The sequence below is a fragment of the Zootoca vivipara genome, chromosome 16 (genome assembly GCF_963506605.1).
Source record: "Zootoca vivipara chromosome 16, rZooViv1.1, whole genome shotgun sequence".
Lineage (NCBI taxonomy): Eukaryota > Metazoa > Chordata > Lepidosauria > Squamata > Lacertidae > Zootoca > Zootoca vivipara.
Window position 1 is genome coordinate 37,437,413 of NC_083291.1, and position 20,851 is coordinate 37,458,263.

The 20,851-nt window shown below is 45.5% G+C and overlaps 1 protein-coding gene across 4 annotated transcripts in view; it reads left to right on the top strand.

Moving 5' to 3' along the window:
- The first annotated feature begins 5,918 nt into the window (after positions 1 to 5,918).
- The window catches only part of ALAS2 (5'-aminolevulinate synthase 2), a 29,977-nt gene continuing 15,044 nt past the window's right edge, over positions 5,919 to 20,851 (top strand). For 2 of the 4 annotated variants that reach the window (XM_060268744.1, XM_060268747.1), the window contains exons 1-2: positions 6,021 to 6,845; positions 18,893 to 19,089. In XM_060268744.1, the coding sequence (XP_060124727.1) occupies positions 18,915 to 19,089 (175 nt within the window). In that variant the 5' untranslated portion in view covers positions 6,021 to 6,845; positions 18,893 to 18,914. The other 2 variants (XM_060268746.1, XM_060268745.1) reach the window with 2 other exon arrangements.

Sequence of the window (20,851 nt, forward strand, 5' to 3'; positions counted from 1 at the left end):
TTCTCCCTTCCCTTCTAACGCACAAATCACACATTTTTCAGAGCTTGAAGGCAGGGATGCAAATCCACAAGAGAGTAATGGTAGCTATATTTGTGTACTCCTAATATCTCACCTTTATCCAGCACTTTATTTACATGGCAGTTGGAAGTACCGGTACTGCATACGGTAGTTCATGTGCATCCTATGTCCTCGTAGCAAACTCAATCCTCCGACTGTGGATCATTATGTATCTGTCATGGCACCATCCACTTATTAGAGGGAGGCATCCCTAGGCTTGGAGGGGTCAGCAACCTTTTTCAGCCGTGGGCCGGTCCACTGTCCCTCAGACCTTGTGGGGGGCCGGACTATTTTTTTTGGGGGGGGGGAATGAACCAATTCCTATGCCCCACAAATAACCCAGAGATGCATTTTAAATAAAAGGACACATTCTACTCATGTAAAAACACCAGGCAGGCCCCACAAATACTGGTAACCCAGAGATGCATTTTAAATAAAAGCACACATTCTACTTGTGTAAAAACACCAGACAGGCCCCACAAATACAGTACTGGTAACCCAGAAAGGCATTTTAAATAAAAGGACACATTCTACTTGTGTAAAAACACACTGATTCCCAGACCGTCCGCGGGCCGGATTTTGAAGGTGATTGGGCCGGATCTGGCCCCCAGGCCTTAGTTTGCCTACCCATGGCTTGGATCAACCCAGAAGTCTGCAGAAGTACCCCCCCCCCCCCAAAAAAAACCAACAACTGTGGAGTGGGAGCCATCCCAAAACAGCCCAATGGGGACTGAGCATGCCCAGCAGCCTTAGAATGTTGGCTGCTGGGATGAGGAAGGGCGCAATGGAAAAATATGGGGGGGGGGGAATGGTGCATTCTGGAAAAGGGCACGGCTGGCTTTTGTTTGCAGTAAATAAATAGAACAACAATAACTGCATCTATGAATACAAGCAAATTTAGAAGAAGAAAAATCCGGTGCCAAGGAAGACGGGCTGGGGAGGGAAGCCTGGAGCGGCTAGAGCAGGGTCCCCCCAAACTAAGGCCCGGGGGCCGGATGCGGCCTAATCGCCTTCTAAATCTGGCCCGCCAACGGTCCGAGAATCAGCATGTTTTTACATGAGTAGAATGTGTCCTTTTATTTAAAATGCACCTCTGGGTTATTTGTGGGGCATAGGAATTCGTTCATATATTTTTTACAAAATATAGTCCGGCCCCCCACAAGGTCTGAGGGACAGTGGACCGGCCCCCTGCTGAAAAAGTTTGCTGACCCCTGCCTGGGCTAGAAGAAGCACAGCAGGACAGTGGCATCAGGCTGGGCTCTACTATTACACAGAGTGAGGCCACTGTCTCAGGAAATGTATGCCTATCCCAGTGAACTGCTCCATATCATACAATGTATGCCTCCATCCCTTGGGAACCCCCAAGCAGGGGCCGGAACTAGACTTTATTTTGGCACCCTGCAACTCACATTTGCACACACACACACACACACACACACACACACCCTCAATGGCAGCCCTCTGGAGGCTTCGCCGGGGGCAAAAGCCTAGCTAGCCCTCCTGTAGCTACGGCTCTGCCGCCAAGCACTTGGGGACCAGCACAAGCATTGTGGGAAGATCCACCAATCCAACTGACACCGTTTGGAAGAGGAAATTACCCCAGTGGGATTGCCTAGTTCTGAGCAGGGGTGGGGAGCAGGGGGGGGGGCCTTTCAGGCATGGACTATTGCTGATTGGATAACTGCAGCAACTTCCATGAGCAAATGAGTCAGTGCCATAGATTAAATCATCACAGATAATAATTTAAAAATATGTCTACTGTATAATAGTTTGGGGAGGCCCTGCCTGAGAGGGGGAGCTTCTCTGATAACCTACTTCCACCATGTGTCGGAAAGCGGAACTGCAAGCATATTAGTATGGCAAGCCCACCAGGGTCTGGTTCACACGTGCAAGCTCATCACCCTTTTTGACTGTACAAAGTGACAAATTAGCCATGATAACAGATTAATAATCACAGATAGAACTTGCTTGTAATTAGATTGTGAGCCTGCAGGCAGAGAGACTGCCTCATCTTTTAATATAATAGACATCTTTTAATGTGCAATAATATAATTGTAGGCATTTTCTAAGGCTGCATACCTTTCACAATACCTTTAAAGCAGTGTTTCCCAACCAGTGTGCCTCCAGATGTTTTGGGACTACAACTCCCATCATTCCTGACCACTGGTCTTGCTAGCTAGAGATGATGGGAGTTGTAGTCCCAAAACATCTGGAGGCACACTGGTTGGGAAACACTGCTTTAAAGCATATCTTTCCCCCACCCAAGAACCCTGGGAACTGTGGTTTGTTATGGGTGCTCAGAATTGTAGCTCTGTGCGGAGAAAACTACTGTTTCCCAGATTCTTCGGTGGAGTGTATCTTCTTCTTCTTTGGCGATCACTCTTAGCTGAGTAAGTTTGTCTTCCATAAACACGGTTTTGAGTCCGTAAGTGACTGTGGAGGCCAATTCGGGACCAACACATCCTTCCACAGTGGTTTCCAGGTGGGAGTTGCTCACGGTGTGGATTTGCCAAGCGTGCCTTCCTCTTAGCACGTTTCTCCCTTGCATCCTGAGTTTGGGTTTCTTCAAAGGCCATGACACCTTTGGTAAAGGCTGCTCTCCAATTGGAGCGCTTGCAGGCAAGTGTTTCCCAATTGTTGGTGTTTATGTTACATTTTTTAAAAAATTTGCCTTGAGTCAGTCTTTAAACCTCTTTGGTTGACCACCAGCATTACGCTTTCCATTTTTAAGTTCGGAATAATAATAATAATAATAATAATAATAATAATAATAATTTATTATTTATACCCCGCCCATCTGGCTGGGTTTCCCCAGCCACTCTGGGCGGCTTCCAACAGAAAAACAAAACACAGTAATCCATTAAACATTAAAAGCCTCCCTGAACAGGGCTGCCTTCAGATGTCTTCTAAAAGTCTGGTAGTTGTTTTCCTCTTTGTCATCTGTTGGAAGGGCGTTCCACAGGGCAGGCGCCACCACCTAGAAGGCCCTCTGCCTAGTTCCCTGCAACTTGGCTTCTCGCAACGAGGGAACCGCCAGAAGGCCCTCGGTGCTGGACCTCAGTGTCCAGGCAGAATGATGGAGGTGGAGACGCTCCTTCAGGTATACTGGACCGAGGCCATTTAGGGCTTTAAAGGTCAGCACCAACACTTTGAATTGTGCTCGGAAAAGTACTGGGAGCCAATGTAGATCTTTCAAGACTGGTGTTATGTGGTCTTGGTGGCCGCTCCCAGTCACCAGTCTAGCTGCCGCATTCTGGATTAGTTGTAGTTTCCGAGTCACCTTCAAGGGTAGCCCCACATAGAGCACATTGCAGTAGTCCAATCGGGAGATAACTAGAGTGGTTGCTTTGGAAGACGATCATCAGGCATCCGCACAACATGACCAGTCCAATGAAGTTGATGTTGTAGAATCATTGCTTCAACACTGGTGATCTTTGCTTCTTCCAGGACAGTGATATTAGTTCGCCTGTCTTCCCAAGTGATGTGTGCAGAACAGAAGTTCGGGGGGGGGGGGAGTTGCAGGCAGAGGGAAATCAAACAGGTAAAGTGCATTAGAAGAATGCACCCTCATTCCCAGCAACGTGCAAATGCAGCTTTAAAGGGAGTGAGGAAAACAACATCACTGTTTTAAGCCACTAACATGCACATAACTTGTCATAAGAAGCAACAGGGTAGAAGCAGGATATATGTATGTACTGTGGAATACGTTAAGTGGAAGAACACAGAAGTGTGTACACATCTCATTGCTAACACTAATGGGAAAAGCAGACTCGGGTGAGGAAGCCCTGCTTCAAGGCATTGTGTCTCCCATTTGTCCTCAAGATGGTGCCCGTTGCTGTCATCACCTATCACAGCAAACACATTTCACAGGGCGTGCCACCAAAGTGTCTGTGGGCGGCCCCTCTTCATTTATAGTTCTAACTTCATGGCTTCCAAAATATAAGGGAAAGAAAGGTCGCTTCCTGAAGCACCTGCCAAAGAGTGGAGAAAAGTGGGTTCTGGAGGAGAGAGATGCATCAAATTGTCATCTGTTATTTATACTGTGCTTATCAGGCATCATATGAGGCACCCAGGTGGCTCTGTGGGTTAAACCACTGAGCCTAGGGCTTGCTGATCAAAAGGTCAGCGGTTCGAATCCCTGTGGCAGGGTGAGCTCCCGTTGCTCGGTCCCTGCTCCTGCCAACCTAGCAGTTCGAAAGCACATCAAAATGCAAGTAGATAAATAAGAACAGCTACAGTGGGAAGGTAAACGCCGTTTCCATGTGCTGCTCTGGTTCACCAGAAGTGGCTTTGTCATGCTGGCCACATGACCTGGAAACTATACGCCGGCTCCCTTGGCCAATAATGCGAGATGAGCGCGCAACCCCAGAGTCGGTCACGACTGGACCTAATGGTCAGGGGTCCATTTACCTTTACCTATCAGGCATCATACAAATATTAAAGCAGACATGGCTTTGCCCTCAGGTTTACAATAAAATAAAACACAAACGAGACACGGGTGGCACTGTGGGTTAAACCACAGAGCCTAGGGCAGGCATCCCCAAACTTCGGCCCTCCAGATGTTTTGGACTACAATTCCCATCATCCCTGACCACTAGTCCTGTTAGCTAGGGATCATGGGAGTTGTAGGCCAAAACATCTGGAGGGCTGCAGTTTGGGGATGCCTGGCCTAGGGCTTGCCGATCAGAAGGTTGGCAGTTCAAATCCCCGCGATGGGGTGAACTCCCGTTGCTCGGTCCCAGCTCCTGCCAACCTAGCAGTTTGAAAGCATGTCAAAGTGCAAGTAGATAAATAATTAGGTACCGCTACAGCGGGAAGGTAAACGGCATTTCTGTGTGCTGCTCTGGTTTGCCAGAAGCGGCTTTGTCATGCTGGCCACATGACCCGGAAGCCGTACGCCGGCTCCCTCGGCCAATAACGCAAGATGAGCGCCGCAACCCCAGAGTCGGGCACGACTGGTCTGGACCTAATGGTCAGAGGTCCCTTTACCTTTACCTAAAACACAAAAGGAAAAAGGAATTAGGCAGCTACAGGAATACAGTAATAGGACAAATGGCCATCAAGAAAAAAGAAGAAGGATCATGAAGAAAAAAGCAAGAGTGAAAACTAAACATGAATTTTCAATAATTTCTTAAATGAGGAAAAGATGTAAGCTACTCAGATTGATGGTGGGAGATTTAGATTTATTAGCAGTGGAATGTATGAACCATAAAGTCCTCCATTCAAATCTCACCTCAGCTATGGATTTGCTTAGGTTAGGGACCACCAATGTGGTGCCCATGGGCACCACTGTGCCCACCAGGGCCTCCTATGGTGCCCACAAGAGGTTTCAAAAGTCCACAATGCTCAAGAGAGCATTTGCTCATCCTGCACAGTTCCTCACTGTATTGGCCCAATTTCTCTTGGACATAGAACATCCCCCACCCCTTCAACATGGCCACATTTCACTGGGTGCCAAGATTGGACACTCCCTCAGCGGAATGAGCAGGAGGGCTCCCAAACGCAGCAGGACTGGCATGCCACATATCGAAGTCCTGGAAGTTGACATATATTACCATCTGAAGAAGGAGGCACCACACCAGATGACTTATATCCAGAGTCAAAAGCGACCTAACTGCATCGCGGAAAGGAGGCAAGAGGAACTCAACTTGGCTTCTGTTTTCCTCCACCGTCATCCCACTTTTCGCTTACTGGTTCCTGGGTATTAATTCTCTGCTGAAAGGTGCAGGAGGCAGGCCACAGCTGCTGTATTTCTCTGCCCTGCTGAAGTTTCCCTATAAAAGTCAGTCCTGCCCTGTAACATGGCTGACTCCCCTCTCTCTCCCCGTATCTCCTCCTTATCTCTGCCTTCAGCTGGTGGGTGGGGAGAGGCAGATCCAAGGGGACTTCTCAGCTCTCTAACTAGACCGCTCAGAAGTTGTTCGACTTCAGTGCAGGTCAACAGGTAGGAAGAAAGGGCTGGGGGGGGGGGAACGGGACGCTTTGGGATTTCATTTTCTCTCTTTTCTACCTCTCATTGAATATGAAAACAGATAAAAATGGAGGCAGCTCCTTGGCTGTGAGCATACTGAACTGTGGAGGCGCATTCAAAGCACCTTCTTCTCTCAAAGAATTTTGGGCACCGTAGTTTGTTAAGGACTGCTGCGAACTGTAATTCCGTGAGGGGGTAAACTACACTTCACAGAATTCTTTGAGGGAAAGAATGTCCATTGAGTGTGCTTTTATTGTGCACACAGCGTTTCTGCTACCTGTCGGTGTTCATTTCTTTTCTCTCCACCCGCCCTCCACCCCAGCACCTAAATTAAGGATCAGCGACTGGAAGCCCCTTAGGTCCATGCAGAATTTTTTTTTGGGGGGGGGGAGTGTGATGATGTGTACTGCATTGGCCTCCAGACTACCAACTAGCCAGGAAACAAGCAGTCTAGCTTGCTTTTGAGACTTGATTTCCAGGAATCAACAGGCGAAGCTTTCCAAGGTATGGAGCTCAACACTGTAATCTGTTTATGGCTGTAGATTAGGGATGAGGAGCCTGAAACCATCCCGTTATTTTGTTGGATTACAACTCCCATCATTACTGAACATTGGCCATGCTGGCTAAGGCTAATGGGAGTTGGAGTTCAACATTGATCTGGAGGGCACCACATCCCCTATCCTTGCTTAGAAGATCAGTGCCATCAAAGGGACAACTAGAACGACAGCTTCAAAAAGTTGGTAATCTTCATTGGCTCAGCAGTCTTCAAACCTTTCTCAAAGGGCTGTCCTGAAAAAAGGTAGTTGCCATCCAGGAGGTAAGAGTGGTTGATCTTTCCTATTTAATTTCATTTTTATATTATTCTGCATAACTAAACTGTTTCTCCTTTAGGGAGAAGCCAGACTTTATATAGCAAAGGCATGTAATGGTCTCTGAAAAACAGCTACAAGGATGCCGTGATCCAAAGGGGTGGGGTTGTTAACTCCCTAGCTATTTTTCCACCCTAAGTTGCTTCACAGCTGCTTTCTCATGCTCAGGAGTGCCAGTTTAAATAAAATACATCACATGATGCGGTACATGGACACACTTTGAATGATAATGTCCATTAACTTTTGGGGAGGCGGCCCCCTCAAATATTTTATTGGGGGGGGGCAAAGGGACCTCAGCCCTTAGGACTTGGTTTCTATGCTCATGCCCCACTGCAAAGATATGGGTACCAGTATCTTTTCCTGTGCAAACAGAAAAGCAGCTGGATGGATGGAGGCAGTTTTGATCAGGAAATAAATGGTAGGGGAAGGGGTAAGGAATCCTTTACCCCTGCCATTCCTCTTGGGATCACAGCTTCCAGCACCTAGTTTTAATTAAAACAAAAATGTCATGAGATTGGTACACATATCTGATATGCAATGCATAGCTTGGCTCCTAGTCTCAGTGCATCTTAAGAGCATCAAAAGCAGCCCATTGACTCACTGTTTCACCTTATGAAGTTAACCTTCATTCCCCTCCCAACTCATTTATATTATGAAGTATCCCTGTCTCTTTCTAATAGTTCATTTTCAGACATGATGCCTATATATATATATATATATATATATATATATATATATATATATGCACATTTTTGGCATATTATTATTATTATTCCAGGCTACTTCATAAGCTAGCAATTTGTTATTATTCCGTTGTATTATTTCTATTTCTATTATTTGTATTATTCCATTGCTACTTCATAAGCTAGCAATTTGTCTCCAAGCCCAAGTCAAAGTACAAATTCAGTGGTGCCTCGCTTAACGAATGCCCTGCTTAACGAAATTTCCGCTTAACAAAAGGTTTTTTCTAGTGGAGGTTGCCTCGCTAGACGAATTCGTTTTACGAAAAATTCATCTAGCGAATCACGGTTTCCCATAGGAATGCATTGAAATTCAATTAATGCGTTCCTATGGGCAGAAATTTTTTTTAAAAAATTCAATGCATTCCTATGGGATTCGCTAGACGAATTTTTCGTTATAAGAAAAGACCCATGGAACGAATTAAATTCGTCTAGCGAGGCACCACTGTTCTGGTTTTTAAAGCCCTGAAGCCACATATTGGGGAAACATAGCTGCCAAGTTATCCCTTTTTTAAAGGGATTTTCCATTATACTGAATAGGCTTCCTCGCGAGAAAAGGGAAAACTTGGCAGCTATGTGGGGAAAGGTGATCCCAATGAACATGTCTCAGCCCCAGACTGTTATCGGCCACCTTTTCCAAGATGTCCCAACCTGGCCATTTGGAGCAAGAGTGGAGGCCTTACTGTATGTCTCCCCACTGGATGAAAGGAGACACCTGAGGACATAGGAGAGGGTCTTTGGAACTGAAGCATCACTGCTATGAAATGGCTTCCCAGGCTCCATCACTGCTCACCTGCCCTGCAGGGAAAATACTGGCCAATTGCTGTGTTCAGCATGTGCTGCCATTTTATGATCGTCTTTATGAAAAGTTGGATTGTATTTTTGTATTGCTCTTATTACTGATTGGTGCCTTGAGGGCCTTTTCAGTAGAAAGTGGGGGGGCAAGTAAAAATTAGTTAATCAATAAATAACATCTCCCAGAATTGCTATCTATTTATATAAAAATGTAGAAGGTCCATGTTTGTTAAAGCACAATGTTCTCCGCAACCGCTTACCCGATCGTTCTCAAATTTGGCCACAACCTCACATTCCCCTACGGGAGTGTTTCCAATACACCTACTTTGGATAGAACTCACATAGGACAGGTAAGAAACCTGGATTTTTGTATTTAAAAAATTGTACCCTCTAGTGGACATCTGACTCACACACGACAAAAATAGTTCCACAATCCCACCCACTCCCAATCGATCCCCACCACCCCGGCACACAACCCGCCCCATAGGCCACGCCCACCCCAAGACCAGCCCGATCCCCATCTCGGACCGTCCACGGAGTAGCCCACTGTAGAGCCCTCCCCGTACCGGAGATCACGTCACCACAAAGGACCAGGCCGACCCGAGGCCATCCACCTCCCCGACCCCCGACCCCCCCCGGAGATCACCCCGACGCCACGGAACAGACTGCCCCGAGACCAGCCCGATCCCCAGCCCTCGCCCACCCCGGAGATCCCGCCAACACCACAGAACAGTCCACCTCGATACCACACCAAACTGGACTCACACGCACCCCAAAGATCCTCCCGCCACTGTCAACAAGGACCACGCTGCCCTGAGACTAGACCGTCCCAGAACCCCCATGCCCCCCAGAGATTATGCCACCACCACCACAGACCCACCCCGAGACCACCCCGCCCGACAGATCTCCCGATGACACCCTCCACCCTCCCTGAGACCAACCTGCTCCAGACCCCCACACACACCCCGGAGATCCCAGGGGCCAGGCCAGGCCACAGCCCAGACCCCGATGCCAACGCCACTGCCTACACAACAGAGACCAGGATACCCGCCTCCTCCCCTACCACCACACTGACAACCCCACGACCCCCATCAGAGGTAGACTGGACCCCACTGGGAGTCACAGGGATGAACCAGGGGATACAGGGTGGGGGAAGTCACAGGGATGAACAGAGGACTGGGGGGTCCTACAGGAAGGGGGATCAGAATAGTCACAGGGATATGCTGGCAAATTGGGGGGGCACTACAATGCGTGGCAGGGTGCAGCTAGTGCAAATATAAAATCCTCACTGTAATAGTGTACATTCAGGTTTTTCAACTGAGTTGTTATTGATGATGTTGTTGATGATGATGAGTACAAACATTCACATGTGCAACAAATAGTGTAAATGAGCAGAGGCAGAGCTAGCTGGTCCAGCACCCGGGGGTGGGGTGTGCGTCCCAGGGGGGCAGGGGGGCGATGTCAACCCCCTCCCCGGGATGACACCCGGAGCAGGCTGCACCTCCCGCACCCCCTTCCTACGCCAGTGTAAATGGGTAGACTTGCTATCCGACCAGGAAAAAATCCTGATGCTTTTAACTGCAGCTGAATCTTCGGGAATAAGCCTGCAGAAATTCTTGTGAGTCTTACCGTATCAACTGCTAATCAGGCTTCTATTTAAAGGCACAGCTACAATGGCCAGTTTAAACGTTGGCAAACCTTTGGGAGACACTGAGAGGCATTTTTATTGCCTCTTTGCTTGGGCTTTCGGGTGTGAATTTTTAGGAGCTACCTTATTTCTGTAATCATAAGAGGTTGTAAGCTGTTTTTAATATTGCAATGTTGTGTTTTTATGTTCTAACCTGGCCTGGGACCTTAGAGTGAAAGGCAGGTAATAAATTTAATAATGATGATGATGATGATGATGTGTGTGCGTTTGTGAAAATGTCTTTGGTGACCTACTGCTTTAACACACCCCATCATGCTATGTACTCTTTCCTACTGTCTAGTCTGTGTTGTGAACACGTGAAACTTTTTCCTCAATGCTGCATCTGCATTCACAAACATTATGCATTGGAGCCTGTCATAGAATCGTAGTATTGTAGAGTTGGAAGGGACCCCCGAGGGTCATCTAGTCCCCTGCAATTCAGGAATCTCAGCTAAAGCATCCATGACAGATGGTGATCCAACCTCTGCTTAAAAACCTCCAAGGAAAGAGAGTCCACCCTCCCCCCAAGGGAGTCGGTTCCACTGTCAAACAGCTCTTCTCTTCTCTTCTCTTCTCTTCTCTTCTCTTCTCTTCTCTTCTTGGCAACCCTAGCACAGAATAGTACAGTGGTACCTCTGCTTAAGAACTTAATTCCTTCCAGAGATCCGTTCTTAACCTGAAACTGTTCTTAACCTGAAGCACCACTTTAGCTAATGGGGCCTCCTGCTGCTGCCGCCGCACTGCCGGAGCACAATTTCTGTTCTCATCCTGAAGCAAAGTTCTTAACCCGAGGTACTATTTCTGGGTTAGCGGAGTCTGTAACCTGAAGCATCTGTAACCAGAGGTACCACTGTATCAGAAAAGGCACCTCTCAATAGCGGAACATATTTTAAACTGGCATTTAAAGTGAGCTTTGATGTAATAAATTCATATCTTATTCTTCCTCTCCCACCTACCCTGCATTCCATGAACTGGCCTGTCCTTGGACCATTTCTTGTCTTTAACTCCTACTCTCTTTACTCCTTTTCCCCTTGGCACAAAGTACAATGGCTAGATAAAAAGCAAGCGTATTTCCCATCTGGCTTCCTGTTCTGTTTTCAAAGGTACTTTTGCAGATTGCGCTGTATGATTTCGGCGAGTTTTGCAGAATAGAGAGTGCACCTGTGCATTTGCTTACTTACTTACTTCTCTTCAGGTTCTACTTCTGATTTGTAGCCAATGATATTTACACTCGAGTCTTCCTTAGCTTTGTATAGTTCACTTTGCAACAGTGGACTGTTTTGGCTGCACTTTACTAATTCAGCGAATCATGGCGGAATTCTCCCAAGCATTGCCCAGTGACCAGGAAAAAAGGCAACAACATCCTGTCAGGCTCTTCTGCCTTTAAGAGAAGCTCCATGTGCAGAACTTAGCAGGTGACGTTTTTGCAGCATGGACACGGACATTATCTTTTGCTAACATCTGCACTTTGAGCTGCTGTGAAAGTTGCTGCTACTGTAACCAGTGGGAAAGCTCTATTTCGCCTCCATGTTTTGGTTTGGTTTGTTGTTTCGGTGGGGGAGCCCCCCGATGTTTGAGGAGATTTCTTATATTGAGGTGGGGAATTCAAACATACAATTCCCACTAGTGCAACTCAACAAAAGCTGCTACACACGATAAAACTGATTGCATCTGTGATGGACCGTGGATGTCCAGTTAACATTTTGGACTGCTCTTTTCAGTGGTCTGTATCCTGCTGTGAATGCAGACTGACCACCCCCAACCTGGTGCCCTCCAGATGGTGTTGGACTCCAGCTCCTCTCAGTCCCAGCCAGCATGGCCCAATGGACGGAGAGGATGGGAGCTGTAATCTAACAATATTTGGGGAGCTACACATTCCTCGTCCTTGATCTACAGCCATCTGGAGGGGAGGGCAACAATATAATGTAATATAGACTCTATATTACAGAGACCCAAAGTTTTCAAAACAGAGAATACAAGAGAAAGATTGTGGTTCAGTGGTTTGGTTCTAATATTTGTTGTTGTTGTTTAGTCGTTCAGTCGCGTCCTACTCTTCGTGACCCCATGGACCATAGCACGCCAGGCACTCCTGTCCTGCACTGCCTCCCATAGTTTGGTCAAACTCATGTTCGTAGCTTCGAGAACACTGTCCAACCATCTCGTCCTCTGTCGTCCCCTTCTCCTAGTGCCCTCAATCTTTCCCAACATCAGGGTCTTTTCCAGGGAGTCTTCTCTTCTCATGATGTGGCCAAAGTATTGGAGCCTCAGCTTCAGGTTCTGTCCTTCCAGTGAGCACTCAGGGCTGATTTCCTTCGGAATGGATAGGTTTGATCTTCTAGCAGTCCATGGGACTCTCAAGAGTCTCCTCCAGCACCATAATTCAAAAGCATCAATTCTTCGGCGATCAGCCTTCTTTATGGTCCAGCTCTCACTTCCATACATCACTACTGGGGAAACCATAGCTTTAACTATACGGACCTTTGTCGGCAAGGTGATGTCTCTGCTTTTTAAGATGTTGTCTAGGTTTGTCTCCCAAGAAGCAGGCGTCTAATATACTGTATTTTTAAAAAGTCTTACTGGCGCATATAATTTGAAGCAGCACTGGAACCTAGAGGAAATCTTCCCGGGGGGGGGCAATTTTCAATCTGGCTCCACATCAAGGAGGACTGGAGCAGATGATGGGCAGTTTTCTCTACTTTCCAGGAAACCAGCCTTATCTTTTGCATGCACCCTTAAGGACCAAGATGCAGCTCTGCGTCTCGAGTTCTTTAGTTTTAATCATCCAAGCTGGCCTAGGGTGTATCTTTTACAAGTCAGATTAAACTCAGAGGGAGTTATCAGCTCCCAACATACAGTACTTTCACACCCTTCCCATGCCTGAGCTCCATGTCAGATGGGCCATCGCTCTAGTTTTTCATTTTTTCTGATGACACACGTAAAAAAATGCAGGTGCTCTTTTATCCCGGATTAATTAATCCAGGATAGCTGCCCACACTCCCTAATGTTGTGCTCACTTGACACCACTTGCGGTCACAGTTCCACACAATGACTGTTGCTGCACCCTCCCCACTTCCCCTGAGTGGAAAGAGGTTCCATTGGCAGCGCTACCTTTAGATGAGAGCGCACTGGCAAAATAGGGGCCTTGGCAATATTTGTTCTAGTTGGAAATATAAGCAGGGAATAAGTGGAAGCAAACAGATGCTGCCTTCATAGGGACACTCAAGGATTCTGCTTGTTCCACATTTTAAAGCCGACAGACCTGAGTTGCATTTCCTGGGTCAAAACATGGTTATCCTTTTTGTACTGACACTTCTACAAATTTTGTGATACAGTTCTCTGCTCCAAACCACCACCACCACAACAAAACAAAAAGAAAATGAACACGGGGGGGGGGGGCAGAGTTTAGGATAACTTGTAGAAACAATGCACATTTTAATGTGGTTTGAAATTTTCAGCAGCATGACACAAAAAGGGAAAGGAACCGACTTATGAATGAACACATGTGAAAGGCTATGACTCTAAAGCACTTTCAAAGCACATTTTTTCTCTCAAAGGTACAGTGGTACCTCGGTTTATGAACACAATTGGTTCCGGAAGTCTGTTCATAAACTGAAGCATTCATAAACTGAAGCGAACTTTCCCATTCAAAGTAATGGAAAGTGGATTAATCTGCTCCAGACGGTCCGCGGAGTACGTAAACTGAAGTGAACTTTCCCATTGAAAGTAATGGAAAGTGGATTAATCCGTTCCAGATGGATCCACGGAGTACTCAACCTGAAACGTACTTAACCCGAAGCATGGGTGTAATTGGTTCCGGAAGTCTGTTCATAAACTGAAGCGTTCATAAACTGAAGCGAACTTTCCCATTCAAAGTAATGGAAAGTGAATTAACTATGAACTGGTCTTCGACTGTAATAATAAATAAATTTGAAAAAAAAATTGAATTAATCCGTTCCAGATGGGTCCGCGGCGTTCGTAAACCAGAAATTCGTAAACCGAGGTGTTCATAAACCGAGGTTCCACTGTACAGTGTATGCCCAGCCTAGAGATCTCAAGTGAACGAATCCATCCACCCCCACTTGTTGGCGACCCCATCTTACTCTGCATTCACATTAATGCCATTTCTTTCTCCTAACACAGGCCCTCTGTCTTTATCATTTATATGGATGGCATCCGTCTGCCTTGGGAGACAATGAAATAGTGTGTCTTTGGGGGTTACAGGAGAGTTACAGCACCTGCTCTGGCTGTCGAGACCGATATGTTTTGTTATTCCAGACAGAAATTCAGTAGATTCTCCATGCTGGGGGAAGCTGAATTTATGGAACCACATAATTTCTGCCTGTCATCTAGCTCTCAAAGGCAATGTGAGGGGAGAAAAAGTGACAAAATAACCAAGTTCTTTCACGAACCACCTCCTTTTAGGAGGACGTCTCCTTCCCAAGACTGAGCTGCATATTGTCTGAGTTTCAGCCCCTAATTTCCTGGGTCCCACCTGTGCAGTGCTGTCTTTTCTCTCTTCCCCTGTGGGTTTCTCCCCTGCTTCCTTTTGACCCCTTGGGGATCTGGAAGATTGTTCTCTTTGAAGCAGAAAAACGCCTCTTAAATCATACTTGCTCTGCCGGATGCCCTGCCTTGCATGCTGTGCTTGTCCTGTTGCCGTGAGTGCTGCAGGGCTAGAAAAGTCTGCACCTGCCGAAAACTCCCTCTGCTGTGCAATTATCAAAGGGACAGGAAGCTTGTCATGTATTGCAGCACCTGGTCTCTCTGCTACTCCCAGAACGACCATTCATAAGGGCTCCTTAAGGCAGAGGAGTTAATCCAGCTACACCCTGCAATTTACTTCTGAGTAAACTTGCAAAGAGGTTCAGGTGGTACCACACCATAGGTGTTTCTCAGTCCTACTGCCAGTGTCATCTCCCTTCGTGGAACTACGGTGACGCTAGTTATAGACCACACCTTAAACAGTCATGACATCCCCAAGGGATCCTGGGAACTGTAGTTTGTGAAGGGTGCTGAGAGTTCTTAGGTGACCCTTACTCCCCTCCCAGAGCTACAGTTCTCAGAGCGGTTTAACAATCATTCCCTCTTCCCAAGGAAGTCCAATAATATAATCTCTTTTTTTAAAGTAATTTATATTGAATTTTACAAAAAGAAAAAAGCAACATCCATATTTATACATTGTTATAACATCCGTATTCAAAAATAGAAAAATATAAAAAGAAAAGAAAAAAGAAAAGTACAACAAAAAAACCAAACATCAACATATACCTATCATTTTTTCTCATTTTTATAGGGGACTTCCTCGGGTCTCCTTCTAACGGTTCATTGCATATCATTCTTGGCATATTCTATATCTTATTGTCCACTTCTAATTACAATATCCTTTTCTCACTTTTACATCTCATTATAATATCTAACCTATTTTCAATTATATCTCACTTAATTTCTTTTTCTGCAACTTCACATTTGCTTATAATTCTCCTCATACATCAATTCTACAATATTTTTTATAATAAATTCTAAATTTCTTCCATTCTTCTTCCATCTTTTCCTCTCCCCGGTCGCGTAGTCTTCCGGTCAGGTCAGCATCTTTATTTGCCATTCTTCCACTGTAGGTATCTTCTGTGTCTTCCAATACTTTGCTAATAGTATCCTGGCCGCAGTTGTGGCATATAAGAACAAATGTACATCTTTCATAGGCAATTATTTTCCTACTATGCCCAGTAGGAAGGATTCTGGTTTCTTAATAAAAAGTGTTTTTCAGCACTTTTTTCAATTCATTATAAATCTTTTCCCAGAAATCCTTAACTAATGGGCAAGTCCACCACATCCAATAATATAATCTCAACTGATAGAAAGATTTAGTGATATCAGTATTCAAGGGTAAGAGATCGTGAAAATTAAGGATGTGGGATAGAAATGTATCAGGTGACCTTTCTAAGGCCAGCTCTGCACTTTACACAGCTATCACAATTGGTATGTCTGTAGCTCCCCAGATGTTGTTGGACTCCCAACTCCAAGCCCCAATCAGCATGGCCAATGGTCAGGGATGATGGGGGTGGGAGCCTAAGAACATCTGGAGGGCCACAGGGTCCTCATTCTGGACTTAAAGCAAGGGAAGCTAGGAAGGCACCCACTTGCATATACATGTCTGGGAACTCGGACATGGCCGCGGTTTCCAGACATGTGTCAAGACTGTATGGCGTCCACACTTAGCACTGAATCAGTGGTGTGACACCAGTATACACACAGCAGCTCTGTTTGTTGGATAGGGTAGATCTGTCCTAAGCCAGGACCACACCTCTTTATAGGAACAAAAAAGCCTGCTGACCAGATTGTTCATGTTGCGTGACTGCCTTCCTGAATTATATGCTGCACAAATCTGTATTTCCTCTATTTTTGTTGATGCACTAGCAACTAAAAGGCATTCCTCTCAACATCATCAATTGAAGAAGTGGATTTAGCTTGTCACTTTTTATATTGCACTGTGGGTGTGTATCTGCTAGTGTGCCAGTCAGACAGGTTGTTGTTGTTGTTGTTGTTATTATTATTATTATTATTATTATTATTATTATTATTATTATTATTATATCATTACTACCTTGAAAAGATAGCTCTCAATGACATGTTTCAGGGCTCAACTTGCTGGCCTTAGGGGTGCTAGGAAGGGAGCTGGTTGAGGGTGAATTAAAGGGTGTTCCCTGCTCTGGGGAATTAATGCAGATCTCATGTGGTCTAAAAGGAAACTAGAGCCTTAAGATTACTTGAGAAAAAAATGCATGCCACAAACATACAATTTTTTTCTGAGTGAGTGAGAAGGCCCTCTTGTGAGAATAATAGTTGATTTTGATGGGAGGGTTCCCGGGGGGAGGAGGGAGGGGTGGAGATAAGCCCAATTATAAAATGCACCATCTTCGACTGCGCACTGTTCATGGGAATACCTTGTGGCAGGAGGTGCCTCGTGGAGGGTGGGTTAGAAGAAGATGGAAATTATGTACTTAATTGTGTATGTGTTTTTGTTTTGTTAATATGCAAAAATTAATAAAAATCAATTATAAAAAAAGAGAGAATAATAGTTGATTTTGTTTGATAGATAGATGTAGGCTCTCAGGGCAGCATTCACTTAAAAACCACACGCAGAAAAATGCAAACTTAAAACAATAAAATTGCAAAACCAGCAGACTATAACAAAGTAATCAAGTTCAATAGGAGGCATAAAAACACAAAATCCAGCTCATCTCAGCATGCTGGAATGCCCTAGGCTAGGTGTGGGGAAACCTTGGCCCTCCGGATGTTACTGAACTACAACTTCCATCAGCCCCAGCATACACGTCCAATGGCCAGGATTAATGGGGGTTGTAGTTCAGCTACATCTGGACAGCCAATGGTTTCCCACATCTGCCCATGGCAAATGAAAATGCCTTTGCCTTGTGCTGACATGTCATCGGAGTTGGTGGCAAGCAAGCTTTTCTGGGGGAGACCATTAAGAATTCAGGACCCCATAGGCAAGGAGCTTGCAGCCAATATTCCAACAGTGCAGGAGAAAGACAGAAAGAAGGAAAGAGAATGAGGCAAGAGAAAAGGGGGAAATGGAGTTCCCTTTCCTCACAAAGTACTCCTAAATCACTTGCATTTGCCTAAGCGCTCAGATGGATGTTTGGTTTGGCCATGGCTGTGCACATACTATAAAGCAAATTCAAAGTGCATTCTTTCCCTCAAAAGGATTCTTTGCACTGTAGTTTACCCCCTCACAAAGTTACAATTACCTGCAATCCTTAACAAACTACAGTGCCCAGAATTCTTTTAGGGACTCTTCTTTGAATGTGCTTTAAACGTAAAGTATGCACACAGCCCTTATAGCCACATATCGGATATTCTCCACTTGAAATGTTTTCCTTGGTGAGACTGTCAGCTTGGGGTCAGGGGCAGACAGTCCAAATCTCTCTCTCTCTCTTTCTCTCTCTCTCTGTGTGTGTGTGTGTGTAATTTAAGGGTTTATACATTTCAATAATTTTACAGTCATTTTAACATTTCAAAACTTGACTTCCTTCCCCCCCTTTCTGCCGTTCCTTCAATTTATTTTAAATATTTTCTGCATGTCCAAATTAACTTAATTTGCTCAAAACAAAATAAAAAATTCCTTCCAGTAGCACCTTAGAGACCAACTAAGTTTGTCATAGGTATGAGCTTTCGCGTGCATGCACACTTCTTCATGCACACGAAAGCTCATACCTATGACAAACTTAGTTGGTCTCTAAGGTGCTACTGGAAGGATTTTTTTTTTTTACTGCGTCAGATCAACACAGCTACCTACCTGTACTGTAACTAGTTAATTTGCTCATTTATTGATCTACTTGAAATATATACTCTTATGAAACTGCAGGTTATTACAATGATCCTGCCAATATTCTTACCTGTTTACAATTCCTTTGTAAATATTCCACAAACCATTTCCATTCTTTTATTTAAAAAAAAGGTTTGTTTTCTTGATTTCTTATTTTTCCGGTAAGCTTCGCCATTTCTGCATAGTCCATAAGTTTTTGTATCCATTCCTCTTTTGCTGGGACTCCTTCTACTTTTCATTTCTGGGCAGTCCAAATCCAGCTCCTTTTTAACCAGCAAGTACACAATGGTTATTGCTTGGATACTGGTGAGCAATGCCCTGGTTCCTTCTTTGATACTGATCCCATTCTGTGGCTAAGGAGCCGTGGTATAGTCTCAGCCAAAGGGGCTCTCTCACCACCTCCCCTGACTTCTCTCTTTCTCTGTGTAGCACCAGACCTTAGCACGCCGCAATGGCCTCAATCCTCCAGTGCTGCCCTTTCCTGACTCGGGACCCGGCCACCTTCCTGCGCCGATGTCGGCCCCTGCTGGTCAGCAGTGCCCAGCGCTGCCCTGTGATGGTGGCCCGAGCCTTCTCTCGTTCTCATGCTGACCAGCAGCACGGAAAAGAGACCCATGGAGATACTGGTGAGGCAGTGGGATGGGCTCACAGGCAACAGCCCTGAGTAAAATGTCCAGCTGAGGGGAGAGGGGTTTTTCATCCACACTCTGAAAGCACACCCTCAAAGAATCCTGGGAATTGCAGTTTGTTACATGTGCTGGCAACTGGAGCTCTCTGAGGGGCAAAATACCGTTTCCCCAGGATGTTTTGGGGGAAGCCATTTGCTTTCAATACACTTTGAATGTATGATGTGAATGTTATCATAAGACTCCCAAAAAAAACACAGTATACGCTCTTTCAACACAGGGGGGAGGGTGCTTTCATACAGTTATTAGATCTGGAAGAATCCAATATGGCAGTATGAAAGGCCAGTGGAAAATGAATGGATCATTTATCTATTCAGATATATTATGTGGTCTTGGGCTATATTATTCCAGAAAAGTATGGCAAGGGGAAACTGACAATGGCTTCATGCCATTTTATTCTACGTTATTGTAGTTTGAATATGCTGCTTAATATGCTTTGGGGGCCTTTGGGCTGCAAAACAGTATACGATAAATAAATAGTGCTTGAAAGCTCCTCCATTTAAAAGAAATTAAATCCTTGCTCATAGAAAACTACCCTGTCAGGATGAAGGCTACCGGTAGGTTCAAATCCTTTTCCCTTACAGGATAGTTTTTGTTCCCCACAGCCTGGATTTTTTTTTAATGTGGGGTAACATTATTCATCTAAGGCAGTTTGAAATGGTACAACCCCAGCAACGTCATGCTACATGATTTATTTTAATGAATATGGCCTACCGTGGCAGGTGGGAAATTGCCTGTCTGGACTGTAGTATTTCAGACTGCAGCGTCCGGAAAGCTAGAAAGAAGATTGTTTTCTGTGTGCAGGGAAATTTTAATTTTTTGTAGGAAGGAGCAATCAGTTATAGGGGCCCTATAACTGAATGTTCCTCCATTCCCCCTACCCCCACCTCCCCCCAAAATTGAAAGATCCAAGGTATGGAGACTCTACCTCCAGGAACACAATTCTTGCTAGTGATCTCTTATTTCCCCATTCCCTCTTGCCAGCTGATGCCTAATGTGGGTAAGAGTAGAGAGGACCTTTAAAAAAAACAAAAACTTTGGGACTTAGTAATTCTCTCACAAGGCTCAGCTGGGAAAAGATTTGCCAAATGGAGGAAGAATTCCATCACAGGAATACCACTTCTGCCACCTGGCATGGTGCAGTCCAGACACAGGATTCTGGGTCTGAGACCCGGCTCAAAGGCTAACCAACCCTGACACGAGAGGAAGGAGAACGGAAAGAAAAGATCCAGAATCAGGACTTTCTTTCAGCCAGAACTCCACTCCGGCTACTCTCAAGTGGTCTCCATTGCCATTATAAGAGAACAAGGGAGGAGTTCACGGTGATTCCCAGCGCCTCTTTTTCTAGGAAAAATAGCTCTGTCCAAAAGATAAGGTGTTTGGATTTTATGGGAGGCAGGGCCAGAGCACAGCTCAGTGGCAGAGCACATGTTTTGGTCCAGATGGCTTCATCTCCAGTTAGAAAAGGTTTAAGGAGCAAGCGATAGGAAAGATATCGGTCTGAGACCTTCACCATACAACTCATACCATACAACATATGGAGAATCTGGGGTACTATGGTTCGTGAATGGCGCTGGGACTTTTAGCTCTGTGAGGTCAGTGCCATAGCTGCCAAGTCTCCCGTTTTCCCCGGGAAATCCCCGTTTTCCCAGCTGTTCCTAGCTGAAAAAACTTCTGACTTCTGGCGCGGCGGCCATTTTGG